Genomic DNA, 23,822 nt, shown 5'->3' on the forward strand with positions numbered 1-23,822 from the left:
TTCAGACACAACTTGGTGTTATATAATACATCAGCATGCCGATGTTACACTTCCCTTTTTAGACAAATATAGCTGTAACATATTTAGACAAAAGTCCTGATTTACCAGACCCAACATGTAACGCCTGCCCTTGATCCTTTCTTACTTGTCTGTCTGGCCGTCTATCTGTTTGTACGTCTGTCGAGGTATATTGGAATATACTGTTTATAATACACTGTGTTGTTTGTGTTTTATGTTTATGTCGTTTTAGCTGCCCTTTATTGTAAAAGTTAAGTGGAGCAGCCTGCTAATAGCCTACGTTAGCTCCGTCTGTTTGCCACCTAGCTTCGCGCGTGCACATAGCACGGAAACGATTACAGTAACGACACAAGCTGCACTGACGCAACGTGGGGGTAAAGAAAAAAAATCAAAGCGCAGTCCGGTGACTGTTAACTCGGTGCTCCCAAAAAAACAACATAACTCGACGCACTCCGCTCACAGACGAGAGAACCCGGAAGTGGCGTCGTGTGCCGCGCAGTTGCCAGCTCGTTCCCATGGAAACCGTTTGCTGGGCGGCACAACACGAGGCGGCGGCAACAGCGGTGTTGCTAGGGAGACAGTACACTACACGCACACAGCGACACTTGTTTCTCCTGATTTAACCTGGCATTACCGACTATTTGGGATAGTTTGTGTAAACAATTGCTGTGTTTGTTGGTTATATAGTACTCCTAGTCCTCTATAGTCGTACGGCCTCCATCATGAGGTGATTCATGAGGAGTCACTCTGGTACCCGCGGCTCAATCACGTCCTCCGTTGTTCTCTGACGTTGTTCGACCGGTGACTACGCTCCCCCTCTTGTGCTCTCTCTCACACGCGCCTGCCTAACCTCTTTGTTTGACATCACTTGTACTTTTTATTTATTTTATTTTTTTTATTCCCATTCATGAGTTGCCACCTCCAATTCCCCGGATGGAGCCCCAACCGACACTTCGATCCCACCCAATCGCCCTTCTGCATTCCCACTGGTGTCCGCAAGTAGGCCACAATCATGAATCACGTTTGTGCTTTGCACTGTGACAGGATCTCATTTCCGTCATTGCTGCCCACTTCACAAATTGAAGTTGGCATTCATTGTTGTTTATTCATGTATGTGCGCTTGATTATGTCTTGTTGTAGGACTGGGCGATGTGGCATTAAAATAAAATATCTAGTTTATTTTGATTTTTTTAAAACAAAACAAAACGCATCTCCAATTTTGATAAAATAGCAAATGTCAATAACATTATTCATATTTTGCTGAATTTCTCCACATACCAAACAAGCTTTGAAACTTTTTTTTTTTTCTCAGCATGAACTTGCATTGACTTCAACAGAAATAATGGGAATCTTTTTTTTTTCTTTACAGATACAGTAATGTAAAAAAATAAATCTCAATTCAACTCAACTTTATCTATAGAGAATGTTGAAAAAAAAATAACACAGTTAAGACACAGGTAGCAGCATTTTGAAACAACTGGAGACGTTTGCATCGGCCTGTTGTGGTCATGAAGGAGCACAGCCTAAAGGCTTTGAGTCCATCGAAGTTCCCAACGGCACGAGCTCTATGTTGAGACTGAAAAGACAAGATAGGCAGATACAAGTGGGAAGGGTGTCCAGACACTACAGTTAGAGTGAGAAGCTCTGTCATCCAGGAAGGGCTCAAAGAATAGTAAACAAACGTTTAAAACCGTTTAACCATTTAACAGCGTGAAATGAGCCGCCAAACTGGTCCGTAAGTCTCTTGTCAAAGAGTAATGTCGCACCCCCCTCCAGCTCTCTCGCACTCTTTTCTCATGTAGACTTATCCAAGTGGTGCAAGACAGCCTTGGCAAAATATTTGCCGTTTGGAAGCACATGCTTGGCTAAAAAGTTTCCAACATGTCTCGAAATCATGACTGTTGCAACGTATACATGGGCAGTGCACCTGTCTTTGGAAATGTTCATCATGATTGCTCGAACTCAATGTGCTTTACACAAGGAAAGAAGCATCAACAAACTGCTGTGTAGTAAACAACATTCAGAGCAAAGAAGAGAAAACAAAAGTAGGTTACAAAATTTGCTACAATAACATACATTGACAATGTTAAAACACTCTACAGCAAACTTTTAAAACATTTAGCATAAGGATGTTTTTTAGAACAATTAAAAGGGAAAAAACATGATTTAAAACTGTTTAAGCCTTTAATCAAAGGTATGTGAAAAAAAATCAAAGTTTTCAACCTGGATTTAAAAGCAGCGTTCACACTCAGGGCTGACTTTACTTCTGTTGGCAGCTTATTCCATTTGTGTGCAGCATAACAGCTAAATGCAGCGTCACCATGTTTACTTCGAACAAGACAAAGAACTGTTTTAAGCTGTTTTTCACCATTTCAATTTTCCTGATATTTTTGGGCATGCATGACTAAAAGTTGCTCCTTCCCCTTTACGTATGCTAGCGCTCCTTCGTTTACATCAGCAATTATCGGCACAATTGTGACGTGCAACTAGTTAGCTAGCAATCCTTAGGCCCCGAAAATACATCTTTCAACCGGATAGTCTGCTGATTTGTCATCGTTAGAGCACCTCGTTGTCAGCACACGTCAAAGAGAGAAGGAACAATGGCGAGCAAAAGCCAGCATGTGGACTGGAGCTTGGACCTTTCAACATTCAACTACAAAAGCTGAAAAAAAAAGTAAAAAATACATGAAAAAAATGTCAGATTCAGTTTGTCCTTTTCCCTATAGTGCCTGTTAGCTCTGCGTTTGACCTGTTTCCAGTCGCTTATTAGAAGGTGTGAACCTCATTCATGAAAAACTTTTTTTTTTTTTTATTATTATTCATATACTGGATTCCGTTGGCTTGGAGCCATCCAGGTCAACGGAATACGTCAATGAATAGGATCTCCCTTTATGAAGGTTGCAAACTGTCAGGATTCCCTTGGGTGTGTCCTGAGAACGACAACAAAATTGATTGAAGTGGCACGCAGGGAAGCCGTTTGAAAACATCAGTCACACGTCCTGAGAAATTCTAATACGGCTAGATCAAAAGCTGATTTAAAAAACAAACAAACGTAAAACTGTCTTTCATCTTTTACCAGCGACACTCTGATGTTTATTATTATAATAATTATGAGTGTTTGTGGGTCAGGCCATATAAGGTCCACAAGATGTAGGTTGACCAAGTCAACAGGTTTTTTAACTTATTGGGGATTGGGGGGGAGATTTGGATTCAAATGAGTTAGATCAAAAGTTCGGTGATGGTCGGCCTCTTTTTGATCCAAATTTTGGTTCAGTATATAGCAAAGCTCAGAAGTTGTCGGTTCCAATCTCAGTTCAGGCGTTTCTGTCTGTGATTGTGTGCTCACACAAAGCCTTAATAAGGACAAAATTGAAATGTAGAAAATGATTCATCAATGAATGTAGGCAAATGACTCAAAAATCATTGTATTGATCATTTAATGACAGCCGTCATTTCAACAGAGTGGAATCATACACATTTTTAGCCTTTTTTTTTTTTTTTTTTTTTTTTTACTTTTATTTAACCAGGTTTAAAAAAAAAACAAAAAAAACAAAAAAACAGTTTAGACAAATGCCTCATTTTAAATGGCACCCTGGCCAAACTGTCAGCAGCATTGTTTCACAAAACATGCCAAAAAAAAAGTATATAGAATACAGTACATAGATGACATAGAATACGTTTGTGGACTTAAATAAGAGTTTTGAATACAGTAACAAATAAAAACACATGCACTCTCCACTGGATTTTTGTAATATAAATATAATATTTAATTTTAAGAACTTACAGTACATATGTGCATAGTATTCATTATTTGTTTCTGTTTATGAATTTTTTTGTTTGTTTCTATGATGTAATTGAAATGACTGACGTCATTTAAAAAGTTTGGAACCACTGACTAGCCTATATTTTCTATTTTACAAGATAAAACTTCAATACAAATATCACTATTCAAATATTGTTCGAATAAACCCCTCAAATAGTGGTCAACATAACTTAAACCCAGTTAAAGTATGTATTATATTGCTGACCTAGTTATTCTCCCCCAACACATGACTTTTTCCACACTTAAAATCTTTAAGTTTCCTCTCCTAAATAGTCAGACATGAGAAATACCCGCTTTGCGTTGGAAATTATTCAAAAAAAGAATCGCGTCTATTATTATCCGCCGGCGAGGTAAGCTTTGGCTCAGTCCAGCGCGAGAGGGAATCCCTCGACGTCACCAAGGATACCAAACACAACAGCGGTGTCCAAATATGGGCATGTACGTCAGCGGAACCCCGAGGCGGGACTTAAATGCCTCGGTTGTAGGCTACTCGAGGAGGATTCATTCATAAGACAAAATCTGCTTGTTTGTACCGTAATTCCGCCGTGCATTCGCCGGGTCGTGCCGCCAATCGGACTTCATGGATCTATCAAGCTTCGGATCGAACAAGTAGTTTGAACGCGGGGAAAGGAAAGAGAAAACACAGTTTGGGAAGAATTCCTCCCCGCTTGCTGGTCGCGGGGAAGTGGATTAAAGCTTCTTCATGCAACTTTTTTGGAAAGACACCAGGAGCGCCTCGCCGGGAAACAGCAACAAGACAAGTAACGGTGAGCTTCCCGTTTTGTACGTACAAAATATCACTCATATGCAAGGTTTTTTTCTTCCCTTTTTTTTTACGTTTATTCCAACGACAAACAACGTCGCTCAGCAGCCCTACTTATGTGTATATATAAACACAGAGAAGACAATTTTACGAAATAATTTGCAGGTGCCAAGCTCCCTCTCGGCTGCCGCGGGGAGATGTACCAAGGGTTCCCCGGCGACCCCGACACCGGATCCCGTGGTAGCTCGTCCCCGTCCATAGAGTCCCAGTACTCCTTCGGGAGCCCGCCGACCACCAGTGCTCCGCAGGTAAGTCAGAACGAACCCACTTAAACGTGTCTAAATATTCTGTTACTGGCCATTGCACGGAATTATACCCGGAAATAGCGCTTAGCTCGTTCGCTAGCCAGCGTCGATTTTCGTCCACATTTTAAAAAATATTGTAAGTTGTTGGTGTTAGTAATGTTCTATAAACATATCTCCGAGTGTGTACACAGTGCAAAAAATAAAAATAAAATAATAAAAATAAAGTGTATCGGTTCCAGGCTCGGAAAGCGTGCTCGCTTCTTGGTGCTGGTGAGGGTGACACACAGCTGCAGGCTTCCTACGTCACTCGTCAAGCCCCTCCCCTCCACGCAGATCCACCACTCTGCCTGGTTCTCTCTCTCTCTCTCTCTCTCTCGCTCCATGTGGATGTCTCTCGCCCGCTCTCACTGAGGCAGTGACGTAAATCGCCGTTCTATTTTGGAATGCTACGTCGCGTTGTCAAGGGGAACACCGGCCGGGGGTGTGGCGGGGGAGGAGGAAGCAGGAGGAGTGACTTGTGGGACAAAAGGAGGCACGCGATTGGTCGACGTGGCGCCGTCTTTGTGAATATTCATTTCTGATAGTCAGTCTTGTGTTGAGCAAAACAAATGAACATTTGGGGCTTCACGATCGCTCCGTTCAAAAGGCAGGCTTTCTGGTTATAAAACAATAAGCATCATTTATTAATTATTAACACGATTACATATCATGATTTTACGAATCAAATTTAATATTAGTCACACTGTATATAGCTATACAAGCAATAATAATATTTAAAAAAAAAATCTTGATTTTATTTATTTATTTATTTTAAGGAGCGGTGGGGATTTAACCAAGGGTGAACAAACAAAAGCAAATAACCTCCGTAAAATAAATATTTATTCAACAATTTTATTATTTAAGGCGTAGTCAAATCATCTTTACTTATATAGCGCCTTGCCCAAGGGACCTTTTTTTTTTTCTTCTTTTTCTTTTTTTTTAACATTACAGGGTTCACCAACCTTTAAAAACTGAGTGCTACTTCTGGGGACTGTGTAATGCGAAGGACGACGAGTTTGATACACGCTTCTGAACTACGAAATTCTCTGAAATAAGAAATATCGATTGTATTATGTGATTTTTCAAAAATAATTGTCAACAATGATTTAAGAATTTAGGAAACAGATAAATGTCAATCCACTTAAGTTCTATAAATCTCTGCCGGTGTTTACATTTTCAAACAATTCATTCAACAACATTCCTAGGAAATCACAACTTCCCATCACTTGTTAGCTGTTTGTAGAACAGGCCTGCAAGTCTGGTCCTTGGGCCCACGATCCCTGTACTAGAGTAACCAGTCTTCATTTTCATATTTTGGTAAGTCATTCTGACTACCAGGAAAAAAATATTGTCCAATCATGTTTATTTTGATATTTCCCAATCTTTGTGAAGTAACTGGAATACTGCAAAAGAAATTTTTGAAAAACAAAAAAGTTTTTATTTTTAAGCTATGATGTGTCCACTACAGAGGACATTCTTTAAAACGTAAATGTCAGGATGACTACCAGGAAAAAAAATATTGTCCAATCATGTTTATTTTGATATTGCCCAATCTCTGTGAAGTAACTGGAATACTGAAAAAGAAATTTTTGAAAAACAAAAAAGTTTTTATTTTTAAGCTATGATGTGTCCACTACAGAGGACATTCTTTAAAACTTAATGCTAGGCTCAAATACAGTTAAAATAATTCAAACAATACTTTAATGTGTTCTTAAGAGTCTTATAGAAAACACGCTAACAACATTTAAAGCCAAAATTTGTTCAATAAAAAGTGTTATACACTTACTTTTCCTCTTCCCGGAAAAGTGCTTGCACTGAGGGAAGCCATTTTCTTTTAAGATGCAATCAAAGGTATCAAAGCCCCACCGCTACACATTTGGTATCATTGGAAAGCTCTGAATGTCCTCTATAGAGCACAAAAGGAGTTAATTCAATTGTATGGACTGGGTGGGAGATAATGAGGTTTAAAAAAAGGTCCACTATAGAGGACAAATTTGAATTGCTGGTAGTCAGGAGGATAAGGGAGTGATGTCATAAATGTAGTTGAAACGTGCAAGGAAGCCAGAGTTTTGGGAAAAAATGCACACAAGCAAGGGACGTGAGAACATGCAAAAACTGAGATTTGAACCTCAGAACTGTTGGAAGATATGCTAACCACGTGTCCACTCTGCTCTTTGTAGTTAGCAGACATTTTTTGCATATGGAATGAATAATTCAGGATGAGACTTTGGCTTTTGTCACCAAAAACAACAGAACTTGAGAGCATGACAGTTAAAAAAACCCCAACAATAACAACAACTAAAACATTTTATTTGAATCTTGTCAATTGATGGCAAATGTCTGTCCATCCATTTTCTATCCTGCTTGTCCTGGTCAGGGTGGCGGCGGCGTGCGGGAGCCGACTTAACCCTGAACCGGTCAGCAGCCAGTCGTGGGTCGTAACAGCTTTTCACACTCGCACTCATGCCGTCAGTGAGTGGGAAGTGAACCCACGCCACCTGCACCAAAGTCAGGCCAACCACTACATCATCAGCTACTCTGTGTCTTACAAGTATTCGTTTCTGAACCTTCCCAGGAGTGTGCGTCAGCTGCAGCCGGCTTGAGCGCGGTGGGCAGCGGGCCAGGATCCAGCGTCGGAGGGGAGATGCCCGGCTCCTTCGTGCCCACCGTCACCGCCATCACCAGCAGTCAAGACCTGCAGTGGATGGTCCAGCCCACCCTCAGCTCCTCGCAGGCCTCGGGCCAGAGCGGCACCACCGCCACCTCCACCGTCACCAGGCCGGCGGCGGCGCCCCTCGACCCCTACGACATGCCGGGTCCCAGCTACTCGTCCGGGTCGGCCTTCACGCCTCCGAGTTCGGACGCCCCCGGCCCGCCGCCGGGTCCCGTCCGCCAGTCCCGGACCCGTAGTCGCCGCGCTCGAGAAGAGTCTGTGAGTGAAGACGGAGATGTTGGTGTGTTAGTAAGTGTGTGTGCTTGGATGGCGTGTTTGCTGACACTCACATTTTTATACATTCTCCACCACATGAATTTTGCTTCCATCTGGTGGATTCGATAGATCCTGTGCACAGATTCTTTCTTTCTCTCTTTAGTTCCCCTCCTGTCGCTCCCTGTCGATCTCTAAAAAAATAATAATATTGTAAATATTTATAGATATTTGTTACATAATTATTTGTATTTCTTAGATAAGATATTTTTAAAATAAATTATTGATTACATAAGGAATGAATAATTCAATATTTTAAAAAAGTCCACATTTTTAAGTAGTCAGAAATACTGTAGATAAAAGGTAGAAATGTCCAGAAACTAACCATAAAATGTCAAATAAAAAACGAGAGGCAGAAAATAACCACAGTGTCCATGAAATTACCAAAAATGTCAGACAATTTTAATAACAAATGCAGAAAAGAAAATGTACAAAAAGTAACTACAAAATGTCCAAAAACAAAAGAAAGGCAAAAAAAGGATCATAAATATCCAAAAAATTCAACCTAGAAGTCAGAAAATTGAATTTTAAAAAAGGGCAGAAAAGAAAACTTTAAAATTGTAAACACAAAATGTCTAAATACTAAAGAAGAAAGGCAGAAAATTTCCATTAAATGTCCACATAATTGCAAAAAAACACTATAGCAAAAAATGCTTTAAAAAAGGCACAAAGTTTCCAAAAAAGGAAGAAGAGAGGAAGAAAATGATCATATGTGCATCATCAGTGGCATTCAGAGGAATTGCTATCAAGAAAATATTTAAAAAAAATGCTAATTTAAAAAATAAAGAAATAATAATTTAGTATGGCCCATTAGGTTTTTATAACCAAAACAATGCTGATAGGAAAAAGAGGATCCCCTGCCCTGTTCTAGAGGAGCTTGTATGCTACAAATACTTTGACACACAAAGATATCATCTACCACTGGTGGAGCCAATGCAATATGAGTACTTGTGAGTGAAAGAAGCACACTTAAGCACTTCTTCCCTGCACCCTAGCTCACTCCAGAGGAGGAGGAGAAGCGACGCGTCCGCCGGGAGAGAAACAAACTGGCCGCCGCCAAGTGCCGAAACCGGCGACGGGAACTCACGGACAGGCTGCAGTCGGTAAGCTTGCAGCAATGAATGCGGAACACTTTATACACCTGCACAATCTAACGAGAGCCAGTACAAGATTCACTCTTCCATTGTATGAATGTGATAGCCCTGATTGTTATGCTAGCACACAGTTTGAAGAAAGATTCTTTTGACTGATGCTTCAATATTGCAAACAAACCGTTGACATAGCGTACATATGCCATGGGGATGTCAAACGGTAGGAATTCTTAATTGAAGACTCTAAATTGACAAGAGGAATTCAGAATATTTAGGAGGAAAATTTGGAATTTGACTCAACTTTTTGGGTTAAGTAACTCATAACATTGGGTCAGTTCATTTTTAACCCAATCCAATTGTGTTATTAAATTAACAGTTGGGGCAAATTAATAACCCACAAAACAACCCATATAATTGGGTTGCTTTGTGGGTTATTCATTTTATTGGACCCAACACTTTGGATTAAATAACTCATAATATTGGGTCAGTTCTTTTTTTTTTTTTTTTTTTTTTTTTTTTAAACCCAATCTAATTGGGTTATTAAATTAACCCAAACAGTAGGGGCAAATTAATAACCCACAGAACAACCCGTATAATTGGGTTGCTTTGTGGGTTAATCATTTCATTTGACCCAACACTTTGGATTAAATCACTCATAATGTTGGGTCAGCTATTTATTTATTTATCTATTTATTTATTTATTTATTTATTTATTTTTTAAACCCAATTCAATTGGGTTATTAAATGAACCCAAACAGTTGGGGCAAATTAATAACCCACAAAACAACCCATATAATTGGGTTGCTATGTGGGTTATTCATTTCATTTGACCCAACACTTTGGATTAAATAACTCATAACGTTGGGTCAGTTCTTTTTTTTTTTTTTTTTTTTTTTTAAACCCAATTTAATTGGGTTATTAGATTAACCCAAAAAGTTGGGGCTAATTACTAACCCACAAAACAACCTATATGGGTTATTCATATAATTTTATAAAAGTTTGGTCGGTTCATTTTTTGGGTTATTCAATGAGCCCAAAATGTCCGGTCAATTGTATAACCCTCAAAACAAGCCCAAAAAGTGGGTTGCTGTGTGGGTTATTCATTTCATTGGACGCACATTTTTGGGTAAAATAAACCAAAAAGTTGGGTTGACCCAATTTGGGTTATTTTTTACCCAACAGTTTTTCCATCCCCTTTCTCATCCTTTGTTCATGTCCCCGCCCGCCACCACCCGCAGGAGACTGACATCCTGGAGGAGGAGAAGGCGGAGCTGGAGGCGGAGATCTGTGAGCTGCAGAAGGAGAAGGAGCGTCTGGAGTTTGTCCTGGTGGCCCACCAGCCCAACTGCAAGATCCTGTACCAGGAGCAGACTCAGCCTCAGACCAGCTCGACGCAGCTCCCCGCCCACACCCTACAAGCCCCCTCCTCCGTCGTGGCCATGGCTGCCAAGGAAGAAGACTCGTTCTACCTGCCTCCTGCCTACTCGGGCCACGCAGCCTCCGCGCACTCGCAGATTCCGCCGCCGCTGCAGCAGCAAGTCCAGCAGCAGCAGCAGCAGCCGGGAATGATCCAGGAGGTAGAGTTTTCTCGTTCTTTCTATGAGGCGGCGGCACCTGGCGGGCCGTGCCTCATGGCCGGCGGAGGTGGTGGCGCTGGCGGTGGTGGCGGTGGTAACCATGACGATGCTGCTATTGCCAGCCACAGCACTTCATACACATCTTCATTTGTGTTCACCTACCCAGAGGGAGCCTGCGGGGTCAGTGCCAACCATCGGAACAGCAGTAGCGAGCAGTCGTCCGATTCCTTGAACTCGCCGTCCCTGCTGGCGCTCTGACTCACCCGAGTAAACTCGCACATACCTTAACGCTCGCTGACTTGGGCATTGAGTTGACCAACAAAATAAGCGTGCATTCCGAGAGACGCATTCCAATTGCAAATCCGACGTAAGATCGCGGTTAAGGCCAACTCGGTCTTCAGCGAGCTGCTGCAAACTGCGCTGGTGCCCCCCCGCCCACTTTGTTCCCTCTGAGGCTCTCTCATGCATCCTACCCACCCACCCCTTCACCTCCTCTTTTGCCCCGAGGAGAGACGCTTCCCTCCATCCGCCTGCCCGAGCCTCCCTCGGCTTCCTCATGCTCGGAAGTCGGCCATCACCGCCTTGTTGCAATTCCTCTGCCGTGCCGTGCCAGCATCTCGTTCTGTCTCTTGTCTTTCTTTCTCGCCCTCTCTGCTTTGAAGTCCTCCGCGCCCGAGAGCCCGAAGACCCCCTCCAGCCCCTGGGACCTTGAGTGAATGGCCCGGCCCCCGAGCTAACCCTCACATACACCTTAAGCTCTCCGTGTCGACCTGGACCGGGATTCTGCAGCGCCCTCCGAACAAGCGCAAGCCTTCACTGGGAGCTGCCAGGCGACGACGTTTGGATGCACAAAAAAAAAAAAAAAAACCCAAGCAAGCAAGGTGGAAGTCTTTGGATGAGCCATTTCTCAACATGATGAAGACGAGCCACACTTGAGTGTCTCTGGAAAGATGCTTTTGTTGTTGTGAACCTAACGCAAAGCAAGCAAAAAAAAAAAAAAAAAAGCGGGGAAAAGATCTGTCTGTGCAGTCATCCACATTCGGGTATCATGGAAGGGTTGAGATTTAAAAAAAACAAAAAAAAAACGCAAGTGGACTTGTTTGTTTGTTGAAGATGATTTCACCTTTCATCCAAAATGCTTCGTCACTTCGATTTATTGAGCTGTCGAGTCACTTCTAGTGATGTCTGTGTTGTTTTCACCTTGAATCAGATTCTGTTTTGGGAAGAGTCTTGTCAGACGATCGTTACGACCTCGAACGTTCACCTCAAAAGTGAAGAAGCCTTTGGATGTCGAGTGAAGCGTCTTCTCGATTCAACCTGTGCACATCAAGTCAAAGATCCGTCCTGGCAACTCTGTGAGAAGTTTCACCACAGCGCCATGGCTTTGGAGTCTCCGCATTGTGCTTTTTTTCCCCCCCTACCTGTTAGTGGGAGACGCGAGACAACCTCTAAATATGGGCCGTGCATGTGAGTGCACCTGGCCTGTTGATTTCTTTCTTGAGTGAGGTTGTCGTGGAGGCGAAGCTGCAAACAAAAAAAAGAGGAGAGCGTTCCGTGCCAGCGTCCTCTCTTTGCCTGTGAATTTGTGCCATTTGTTTTTCCTCGTACGTTCCAGTGACACTTGTTACATCTTTTTTTTTTTTTTTTTTTTTTATGTATTTGATTGTTCTGCTTTTACTTGTGGCCCACATCGCAGCAGTCCACCTCCGACTCTGATATTTTTCCCCCTTTATTTGATTGTATTTTCATCTGGCAACTTTGGAGGTATGCAGTGCACTTAAACGTTTGTTTTTGCGTGTGTGTGTGTGTGTGGGGGTGTGTCGTAAGTAAGAAAACAAATCTTGTTCCAAGTCTATATGCCTGTATGTATAAAATATAAAACATATATATATATATATATATATATATATATATATATAAAATGTATGTGCTATGATTGTCAAACATGAATGTGTTGCAGCTCTAAAGGGGATATTTTTGTCAATGAAGAAATTTGAAAGATGTTACTGAGATTTAGTTTTAAAATGAATATTTTTCTAAGAGAATGAAAGAAAAATATAGATATATATATATATATATATATATGATAGGTTTTAAAAAATGTCCCTGTCCCTTAACATGAAGCACGATGTCACTGCCTCTCGCCATATGTATTTATGTTTTATAAAGAGTATAAAAGCACTATCCAAGACAAAGTCTATGTATGTATGTATGTATGTACGTAACGATGACTTATGTTACAAGGTTGTGATGTTTCGTCTGACTTTTCTGTGTGAGGTTTTGACCCAAAGCTACTGACGCCGCCACTTTATCTTGAAAAAAAAAAATCTTAATAAAAAAAAAAAAGTACAGTATACTGATGTCACTGTTACATTTACACAAAACATTTTTCCTCTTTCTGCCTGACAATAAACAAATATTGTTCACTAATCAACTAAAATGTGTATTTGAAGGACAAACATATCAGTTTACATAAGAGGCTTTATTTTTGAATAAAGAAATAAATATATTACATCCTAATAATGCAAATTAATGGTATAATTTTCTATGTGAGTGGCTCAGAGAATGGGTGGACCTCGCTTTTTCAACAGCGGATTCAGAACTATTTGGAGATTCCTTTTTGAGTCGTGTTTTTTTTTTTTTTTTTTTTCAAAATGCAAATGTGATGAGAATATGTTCTGGTGTGTCAGAATAAGCATAAAACATATTCAGCAGTTCTCATGTACATAGTTTTTCTTCTTCTTTGTGGTGCTACTTTACAATCGTGACCAAAAAAACAAACAAAAAAAAGGCCGTTTTAGTTTACATTTGCTCCAGACTTCCTTGATGAGCAAAGTAGTGAATTCCATGCAGCTGAAATCTCTGAAAACATATTCATCAATTTTTCATTCCATGGTAATAATACTCAATGTTGACGATTAAGAATATTCAATGCAACACTGAATGTGTGAATGACACCTCACACACGCATTTCTTTTTTTTCCTTTCTAGATTCCTTTGCATTTTGTATGAATATGACTCAATCGACCTGCTTGTACTGTACAACGGATGTGATTGTATCAACAAAAAAAAAAGAAAAGAAAAAGAGTTGCTCCTATTTTTCTATGCTGAGGTGAATGTTGCAATGTATTTGTACTATTCTGCACAAGTCACATATCCACAGTTTGTAGTTGTGTATTCTTGGTATGAAATGCAATACTTGAGTGAACATAATGTAGCAAATATTAGTCAGGGATGATGAACTGACTGCTACTTTATGTCCAGTGTGAGGATGTATTGCTACAAAAATGCGGCTCAGATATTCTCACGCACTTAGTGCAACATTTATTTGCCATGGAAAAATGCTATTAATAATTGGTTTCCATCATTTATCTTCATTTGTATCTGCTTACACATTTATTTGTCTCAATCTTTCATCTTTTCCCCATGTTTGACATTGTACCCTCGTCCCTTGTGCTTTGTTTGTTTTATTTTTATTTTATTTTTTGCTGCAAACGTTATCATTGCCACATGACATAATGATATACCATACACACATTTAGGATAAAACAGTGAAAGAGCCAAAGATTTTTTTGTTGGATATGTGACAATAACTTATATTATTGTACTTATATTTACAGCTACATATTGATATCAGGGTGCTATGATATTATTATTGTCTGCAGATATAATGTCATAGTTTTGACATACATATACAGTATATATAAATATATATGCTTTATTTTTCTAATGTTAATGTCAGACTTGTTATGCTTGAAGGGGACCAGAATATGTGACAAATCTATTGAGCGTCTGCATTGAAAATGTTAAAAAAAAAAAAAAAAGGAGGAAGATGAAGTAGAAAAATGCCCACACAAGACTATCTCGAATCCTTCATTAATTGAATTGGGTGATCAAGTTAAATAAAGTATCGAGCGAAGTGAGTTTGATGGCTTTAATCAAATGCAGTTCACTTGTAAAGTAATTACAGTAAGCGGTATATGATTGAGATGCATGTCTCTCACCTTTTAAATCAGACTTATTCATTTTCTTTGCCTTTGTGTATTTACCAATTGTTGGAAAATTGTAACAAACTGAAAGCATATGTAGATTTGGAAAATGTCGGCTCAATCTTAACTCAAACTGACCTATTAATAAAAATAATAATAATAATTGTGACTTCTGAAGTTTTTTTGTGTGGATTGATTGATTGTATGTGAGGCAGCATGATGACGTAGTGATTTTGGTATTGGATGGATGGGTGCTTGTTTGTTATGACTGCGACCAATCGTGGTTGTACCCCATTTGTTGCCCAAAGTCGTGGGATAGACTCAAACTCATCCATGACTGAGAACAAGATGATGATGATGATGATGGTAGTAATAATAATAATAATAATAATAATAATAATAATAATAATAATAATAATAATAATAATAATAATAATAATAATAATAATAATAATAATAATAATAATAGCAGCGGCACGGTAGTCGAGTGGTTAGCACGTCCGCTTCCCAGTTCTGAGGTCTTCGGTTCGAGTCCAGGCTCGGACCTTCCTGGGTGGAGTTTGCATGTTCTCCCCGTGCCCGCGTGGGTCTTCTCCGGGTACTCCGGTCTCCTACCACATTCCAAAGACATGCCTGACAGGTTAATTGGGCGCTCCGAATTGTCCCTAGGTGTGCGTGTGAGTGTGGATGGTTGTTCGTCTCTGTGTTCCCTGTGATTGGTTGGCAACCAGTCCAGGGTGTCCCCCGCCTACTGCCCAGAGCCAACTGAGATAGGCGCCAGCAGCCCCCGCGACCCTTGTGAGGAATAAGCGGTCAAGAAAATGGATGGATAATAATAATAATAATAATAATAATATTGTCCACAGCAACAATAGGTCGCTTTCACATGACGTCATGTGAAGCCTGATAACGATCCTGATCATTTGAATCAGGTGTGTTGGAGGAGGGAAATACCTTAAAAAAAATGCAGGATCAACAGATTTCTAGACTATCAATATATGTGCGCATGCGCCCTCTAGCGCTCGTAGTCGAAACTTGTGAAGTGATGGACGAGGAGAGGAAATGACGTCTGCGTGACGACGACGTCACCGTACATTTCAGTCAACATGGCGTCCGTGACAACAGGTGAGAGAGCGAAAAGGCCCGGCTTGAGAATCTCGTCATTGAACACCGTTTTTTCCCCACTATGGACCACGTCACCGTTTTCACAAAATAGCAACATCTTAGGCCGCTTTCGGGTGCTTTATGTCGCGAATGGTCGTTGGTGGCATTCATTTTTATTCGTGACAATAGTCGCTCCTTAGCTAATGCTAGCACGATGCTAAGCAGGTCCTTTACGTTTGCGGTTGAATGAATGAATTCCGTTCAGCGGTGAAATGTCGCGATAAGGCAATCGCATGTGGAATTGCAGACATAAAAAATGTTAGTTGTATTATGTGGGCATTTTGCAACTGGGTAACCTTCAAACATCTCAATCAAGTAAGTGTGTGTCACGTTCAATTGGTTCTGACGTTGCCTCATGCTTGTTTGTTGGTGTTGATGACTGTAAACGAGGACGTGTTGTGCTGGACATGTCGGGATGAGCCATTTGTTGTGGCAGCTGCCGCCATCACTTTGCACCAGCCATGAGTTGGAGACAGTGGTTATAAATAACCTCCAGCTGCTTGTGGTCAGCATGTGTTACACTTAACTTGTCTCCTGTCCCCTGGCCCCTCTGTGGATCTGTTGTGCTAGGTTTGCTCGAGTTAAATCAGTTACTGTTAGGTCAGTAGCTGTATGACCAGGTCCTTAAATATCATGACTTTTTGACTTTTTTCGTGAATTGAATCATCAAGATGTGCTTTTTAAGAAGCGCTAAGTGAGTGTAGGTAGTGTAGCAAAACAGACCTAAAATGCATCAGCTCTCAAATCCACTTTCTCCATTTAAAGGAATGGAAATGCTGTTAAGCTGTGAACCGCCGCCAGTTTGCTGACATTCAACATGTTTTTCTCCTCTTAGCCACTTCAGAGTGGATCCAGTTTTTCAAGGATGCCGGCATCCCAGCCGGCTTGGCGGTCACTTATGCTGTCTCCTTTGTGGACAACAGGTAAGTGGCCAACTGTCTGTATAAAAGCAATTAAAAGTCCGCTTTCATAAATGAGCCAATGTCAGCTGTGGTCACGCTTGTCGCAAAATTAGTAATCCAGATAATGTAGTTTAATTAAACTAAAGTAATCTGTAGTGATGGCAGAAGGTCTCAGGTTTGATTCCCAAAAAGATCATTTTATTTTTTGTTACTCGTGTTTTATATGATAACCATAATCCATCCATCCATTCTCTGAAGCGCTCGTCCTGAATCCTCTCATATGTTCCGAATACCAAACGCATCAGCATCTTCTGTTGTGAGAAAAAAAAAAAAGCTGGCACAATTCATAAAGTGTCGGAAAAAAACATAATGTGTCTCATATGAGTGTTCTGCATCCCATATTATGGACAAAATTATGCAGGAAACCTAGTAACATACTCTATCCTATTGTTTATAGTATTCATGGCACTTACATTTTGAAGTCTGACTGTTTACATTACTGAAATCAGTCCCCCCCACCAAACAAACTTCACTTATCATTTGACAGTATAGTATACACCAGTGATCATGCTCTAAGATGGACATTATAAAATGAACCTTTTGTGAGTTGTGTGCCATCATCTAGTGATCAAGAGTAGAATTAATCTCAGAACAGATGAGATTTCAAACAACACAGTTACAAACTGTACCAAAAATATACAGCAATGGCACGAACCCGGAACTGCCTGTGAAGGGGCATTTACTGTATTGTTATTTTTTTCTTTATTTGTATTGCGTGTTGCTACAGAATTCAGAAGAACATGCTGATGGACCTGAGCAAGGACATCATGATGGACCTCGGCATCACGGTCGTCGGTGACATCATTGCCATTCTCAAACACGCCAAGATCGTCCATAGGCAGGTCAGATCCCACTGAGGAGACGTTGGAAGGAAAATCCGTGACATCTTGCATCCCTTTTCTTCTGCACGCAACCGACTTCCACCATGTATTAGATGATGTCAACCACTGCTGTCATTGTTGTTTTGTTTGTACTCGACGTAATAGCATTTTGAAATAGAAAGCAAGTGCTGCGGTTCAGTGAAAAAGTGGCATGGCTGCAGAATTGTATCATGTGGCTAATAGCTAACTCTAGATTCGTACTTCATTTGGGGGCAGTGATCATTTCGTTGACGAAAAATTTTCGGCACGAAAATTTTTTTCCAAACGAAAATGAAACAAAAACTAAAATAGAAGCCATTCATTGAGACGAAACCGATAACTAAAATTGACTGACAATTTGGTCAATGGCTAAAACAAATATGAAAACAACACAGTGACGAAAATTCACACAATCTAATCAGAAGGAATGAAACGTGGATGGGGAAAAAAAATCACTCAGAAACTGTTCAGTGTTCACTGCACTTGATTTCATGTTCAAACATGTTTACATTCATTGTGCAGCTGTAAGATTCATCTCAAGCAATTATGCACCTTTTTTTTGTATTTAGGTGAAAACTAAGCTATATGATCAGTTCAACATCTTTCATTGAAACAATAAAGACACCATTGTATTAAATGTCTTGTGTGTTAAACTACAGTTACAAATAGGTGCGTTTTAATTTTCTGTATAAAAGTTTAAATGTATGCTGAAGGAAAATAGCGACTAAACTGTCAATTTGGTCAACTAAAATTGCTCTTTTTTGTCAACTAAAATTGGATTAAAACTAAAATACAATCAGAAGAAACTTGAATAAATTTTAGTCAAAAGACTAACTAAAACTAAATGAAAATATTTTTGGGGGATTATTGTTGAAATTCCTCGACCTCAAGCCACTTGATTTGAAGTGTAATCTGGCGTTTAACTTTCCCTTACAGGACATGTGCAAAATGGCCACGGAGGCCATCTCGTCAGGACAGACCAGCGTCAAAGCGGAGCTCAGAAGAACTGCCAACACTCGTAAGTACCTGACGGCTTGAGCAATAACACTGACTGCCCACAAAAAAAAATCATCCAAACTCATTTTGTGTTGGTGCCGGGACATACCGGACGCATAATTCTCTGCCATTCAGCCTAGGGATGTAATGATAAGGGCAATATCGTGATATTAAAACTTCCACAATATCGGCGGCGTCATGTTCACAATATTTAAAAGGAACACATCTGTTAAAAAAGTCAGGTTGATTTCATTTGTGCAGTTCTAGCACCCTCTAGTGGCTAGTTTATTAGTGCAATTAAATTTTTATTAGGAATGTTTTGGCCTTCTATGTTTAAAATCTATGCTTATTGTCAGATGAAGGGGAACCTAATTTGCTTGTGAAGCGATCAATGTGTGCTTGCATTAGCAAGTAAGTGCTTCAATATTGTTATGAGATTTTTAGGTGGTTTATATGCATTGCTGTTATGTACAAAAGCACAATATTGGGATTTATTTTATTTTTTATAGTATTGGCTTTTTTTTTTTTTTTTTTTTTTTACAATATTGTGATCTTTTTTTAAATATCACCAACCCCCCCACAATATCGTGATAATTATCGTATCGTGACCATCAATATCGTGATAATATCGAATCGTGATGTTTACATATCGTGACATCCCTAATTCAGCCACACAATAATGTGGTGCGTCATCCCTTAGCAGCAACTCGCATGATCGCCAACGCCTTGAGCCACGACTCCCCTCCGGGCACGCCAGCACGTCGCCCTGACAACCGCCTCTCCGTCACAGTGTCCAACGTGCAAGCGAACAAGGGGAGCAAAGCAGGTAAAGCACAAGCCGCTGCACTCGTTTGGCCTCCCCCATCATTCAATTCACCCGAGTGAGTGCCCGCCTCCTTCCTTTTCCCTCATTTGATGATGACAGCTGTCAGTCAGCCAGAAGACGAAGGCGACGGGTCGTCAGCCGCCAAGCGCCGGCGCGTGACGGCAGAGATGGAAGGCAAGTACATCATCAACATGCCCAAAGGCAGCACGCCACGCACACGCCGCATCCTGGCCCAGCAGGCCAAGAAAGGTAGGCCTGCCTCGACCAGTTAGGCTTGGACCACGCCTCGCCACGTCTCGCCTGACATGGCCAATCCACTAATCACTACTAAAAGTCGTCAACCTCCAATCACATGGTAGACGATGGCTTGCTTGACCTTTTGCTTGACATCTCTCTTTGATTCCTATTTTACACTCGCGTAACCTCCTGCCTGAACTTGTTTTGATTTTATTCACAGTAACATCTGCTAAACTTCTTTCTGGGATTTGCTTCATTTTTCCTGACAAAAACAACCCTAACCCTTTTGAAACAAGTTAGAGGTATATTTTAGAAATGTCAAAATATGCAGACATGATCCTTAATAAATGTATGTATTTGATGTTCAACAAGTTAACATCACAAATTGAAGATCCAAGTCTAAGCTTTACGCTCACTAATTAGACATTGCTTTGTTTTATGCCTTTTTTGTGATCTTTGTCATAATTGCACACAACTGAAGCTGCAGTCGTAACAGTTGTATGGAAGCGTTCACTTGGGGGGGGGGGGACACTCCAGTTTTTCTGACTAATTTTTTTGGGGAGCTTTGTTTTTTTTTTGTTTTTTTTTTATTAATTTTTTTTCTGTTTTTCTGAATATTTTTTACCCTGTTTTACAGAATATTTTTTTCTGTCATAAAAAAAATAAATAAATATTCCAACAAACAGAAAAAAAATTTATCAGAAAAAAAGGGGGAAAAATTATTTAAAAAAAAAAACAGGAAAAAAAAATATTCCAAAAAACAGAGCACCAACTTCTGTTTTACAGAGTATTTTTTTGACCTCTGAACTCTAAATGACTTGTTTCAGACCACTGACCTGTATATATAACTGGATAGCCCATACACGCTAGTGCAAGCAGTTGAAGTCACAGGGCGGCCATCTTGTTACTCCCACGTAGCGAGCAGACTACTGGTGCTGTTTTTTGGGATAGTTTTTTTTTTTCTGTTTTTTGGAATATTTTTTGACAGACAAAAAAAATTTCAGTAAAACAGAAAAAAAAATCAGAAAAACAGAAAAAAAACACTCAAAAAAACAAAGCTCCCTAAAAAATTAGCCAGAAAAACAGGAGTTCCCCCCCCCAAGTGATTGCAATACACTTCCGCGACTTATTGTGGCGCTTGTGATGGTGACGAAAACGTTTTTTCGATTGCCTATCAACTTGCCGCTGGTTCATCAAAACGTGTGAGACAAATGTCAAATGTTGTTTTCTGTCTTTGTGTCCCAAAAGGTTTGAAGCGCACGTCGGTGTTTTCAAGGCTTGGCGCCGAATCAAAGGCGGCGGACCCAACGGCCAGCACCAACAAGGTGAGCGCCGTCAGCCCAACCGATAAACGATTGCTGACTGGACACGGTACGTGATGTTAGCATGTTTTATGTTTCACCTCTCTCCCAACGTGAAAACATGCTTAAGATTGCATGTGATTAACTGCAGATAATCATAGGGTATGTTTGACTATTGGGAGGTGGGTGGAGCTACTTAACATGTCACACTTCATTTATTGCCGGTGGTCCTCTGGGTGTGAGCAAGTTGGATCGAGAACATCACCATGTGGACAGATGTTGGAATACTTAAAGGGGAAGCCAACCTTCCACATTTCCTGACAATAATATATTATATGTGACCTCACGAGTCTAAACGACATTCTGATGAATATTACATTTGTAGATTATGAGTTGTGCAGCCACTTTTATCCATCTCAGGAGACGACCATTTTTCACTTGCTGTCGACTGAAGATGACATCACAGTTGCTCAGGGGAACGACCAATCACAGCTGACCTGTTTTCTGAAGCTGAGCTGTGATTGGTTGTTATCTGAGTAACTATGATGTCATCTTCACTCGACAGCAACTGGCAAAATGGCCGCCTTCTGATATTAATGAAAAATGCGAGATTTTACTGCTTAACTCATAATCCATGAATGCAATATTAAGCAAAATTCCATATTTAGACTAGTGGGGCTGCAGAGAACATATTATTGTCAAGAATTGGGGGAGGGGGGTTGTGACACACCCTTTAACTCCTCCTTACCCATAGATGATTGACATGACATATTTGCGTGTCTAAACCAATAAAAACACACAAGTTTGATGACATCAACACTTGTGGTTCATGATTGGATTGTAGCTAACCAATCACAATTGAAAGTTGATTTGCATGATGTTCATGTTAAAAATATTACATTTAAGCTTGGTAAGTTTACAACACGTTACAGCCATACTATCCTGGGGTCCACTATAACAAATAAAAAAAATCCATGTTGTTCTTATGTGGGAAAAGAGTCCAATTGAGTAAAAATAAAAAATTGCCCAGCAGACAAAATGCATGTCTGACGGGGTTAAGGCTATAAAACATGCGCAGCAGGTTATTTGGTGAGCATGACAAAAGAGCAGCCGGCAAATGCGTGCGAAGAACTTGCTGGCTCGCTAAGCACGCTCCTTGCATTGTCAGCCCACCGGCGTCTTCAGCCGTCTGGATCGAGTGGACCACGTGGGGGCGGAGCCTAGGTCGGCCAAGTTGGAGGCGATCCGGCGGGAGGACGACAGCGACGGAGATGGATCCGTCCTCCAGTACGCGGGCGTCCTCAAAAAGGTGCTGCCCGCCCCGAGGAGCCCGCCCGTCAAAAAGGCCGCCCCCGCCACATTGCGGCGCCTGGGCGGTAAATTCAAACAAGCGCCGCCCGACACGCCCGCTCCCTCATCCTCCTCCAACGGCATCCCCACGCCTAAAATCAGCGTGCTTCGCAGACTGGGCAAGCTCCAGCGCGCCGCCAATGCCGCCGCGTCCCCCCCGACCGCCGACACGCAGGACAACAGAGTGACGACAAGCACTCGGCCCGGCGCCAAGCAGAAAGCCGGCGCGCTCACCTGCAAAGTGAGCAGCAGCACGGGAGCAGGAAGTAGAAGCGGCGTGGCGGACTGTGCGGGCGCCCAGATGGATTGCAAAGCCGTCAGTGTTTTCAAGAGGCTCGGCATGCAAAACAAGTAACACACATCACAAGTGTTGTGCAACAAGGACTGCAAACTCTTTTTGGAAAAAAAAAAAAAAAGTTTTTCTTGTACGGACACTGACTGACACAAAAGCCAGTTTGAAATCTTTTATTTTGAAATTTGGTGCCATGGGAAACCACAAAACCGTTTTTTCCTAGTTATCACCTCCTCAATCACCTTTGTTGATTGTGCTGACACAAATATCTTATCATTTTTTACTTCAATATTTTAAGCATCAAAAAAATCCTAAGGCATGAGCATGGCATGGCCTGAACTGCTAGTATGTTAGTTTGAATAATTCACCCGTTGAGGATGGCTGCTGCCCACAAACCCGTCACAATATTTTTAGTCCTCAACATATCATGATAATTGATTGCAATCATTTTGTCATTCCAAATAGAATCGGGTTAAGCTCGCGTCCCCAACTTTACGTTTTGTACCCCAATGAAAAGTGATTTACATATCGGTCAAGCCATAGGAAAACATTTGAACCTGCACCCGCACGCACCAAGTAGGAACGATTGTCATACCTCTAAACCTTCTGATGGACTTAATTTCCGTAGTAGACTTCCGACCCGAAAGGCAGCATGACTTGAGAATTAAAAAAAAAAAAAAAAAAGTATAGATATGGTAGACTAGATTTCACACTGCACAAAACATGTTATGCTACTTCTTTTTCTATGTTGGAGAAATGAAAATATCAATCTAATTTCCCTTTTCCATTGCACAAGTTCTATCCTGAAAGAGCTGGCATGCTTCCGCACTGCCCACTTGTCAAATCTTGTGACACAACCAGATAATGGTGTTCTCATAACGATGTCTTTTTTGACACACTTTGTTACCCCTGTAAATATTTCAATTTTTTCAACTTTTATTGTCTCCAGAAACTAAGAGGAATTGTTAAAAAGAAAGAAACCAAGGAAGGCGTACTTTGAAAAACAATTAAACCGGGTCAAAAAAAATATTTCCTCTATTTTTTTATTTTATTTTTATTTTTTTTAAACTGATTTTTTTTGCCACTCTTCCTATCAAATGGCACATTTAGACAATAAGCATTTACATCGCACCTGTGGAAAATTTAGAGTAGGACTGAACAATTTTGAAAAACAATTTACTGTTCTGTAATTGTGAAACAATATTGCAATTGTGGTTTAAAATACAACTATTTTTAATTAAGG

General features: G+C 40.7%; 2 protein-coding genes across 9 annotated transcripts; both read left to right on the plus strand.

Moving 5' to 3' along the window:
* The first annotated feature begins 3,749 nt into the window (after positions 1-3,749).
* Positions 3,750-14,713, plus strand: fosb (FBJ murine osteosarcoma viral oncogene homolog B). 4 transcript variants are annotated; one of them, XM_077541885.1, is made up of 6 exons: positions 3,750-4,608; positions 4,770-4,912; positions 7,524-7,910; positions 8,930-9,037; positions 10,264-10,602; positions 10,769-14,713. In XM_077541885.1, the coding sequence occupies exons 1-6, from the start codon at positions 4,545-4,547 to the stop codon at positions 10,832-10,834; spliced, it is 1,107 nt and encodes a 368-aa protein (XP_077398011.1). In that variant the 5' UTR covers positions 3,750-4,544; the 3' UTR covers positions 10,835-14,713. The 4 variants fall into 4 exon arrangements, with proteins under 4 accessions (XP_077398011.1, XP_077398012.1, XP_077398009.1 ...); XM_077541886.1 differs by having other exon boundaries at positions 11,265-14,713; XM_077541883.1 differs by having other exon boundaries at positions 10,264-14,713.
* Positions 14,714-15,625: 912 nt separating this feature from the next.
* On the plus strand, positions 15,626-23,821 carry c13h19orf47 (chromosome 13 C19orf47 homolog). 5 transcript variants are annotated; one of them, XM_077541826.1, is made up of 8 exons: positions 15,626-15,716; positions 16,591-16,678; positions 17,445-17,559; positions 18,514-18,595; positions 19,274-19,399; positions 19,499-19,648; positions 20,885-20,961; positions 22,106-23,821. In XM_077541826.1, the coding sequence occupies exons 1-8, from the start codon at positions 15,698-15,700 to the stop codon at positions 22,640-22,642; spliced, it is 1,194 nt and encodes a 397-aa protein (XP_077397952.1). In that variant the 5' UTR covers positions 15,626-15,697; the 3' UTR covers positions 22,643-23,821. The 5 variants fall into 5 exon arrangements, with proteins under 5 accessions (XP_077397952.1, XP_077397954.1, XP_077397953.1 ...); XM_077541828.1 differs by having other exon boundaries at positions 19,499-19,573; XM_077541827.1 differs by having other exon boundaries at positions 19,277-19,399.
* The last annotated feature ends 1 nt before the right edge of the window (position 23,822 follows it).

The sequence above is a fragment of the Festucalex cinctus genome, chromosome 13, assembly GCF_051991245.1.
Source record: "Festucalex cinctus isolate MCC-2025b chromosome 13, RoL_Fcin_1.0, whole genome shotgun sequence".
NCBI classification, from domain to species: domain Eukaryota; kingdom Metazoa; phylum Chordata; class Actinopteri; order Syngnathiformes; family Syngnathidae; genus Festucalex; species Festucalex cinctus.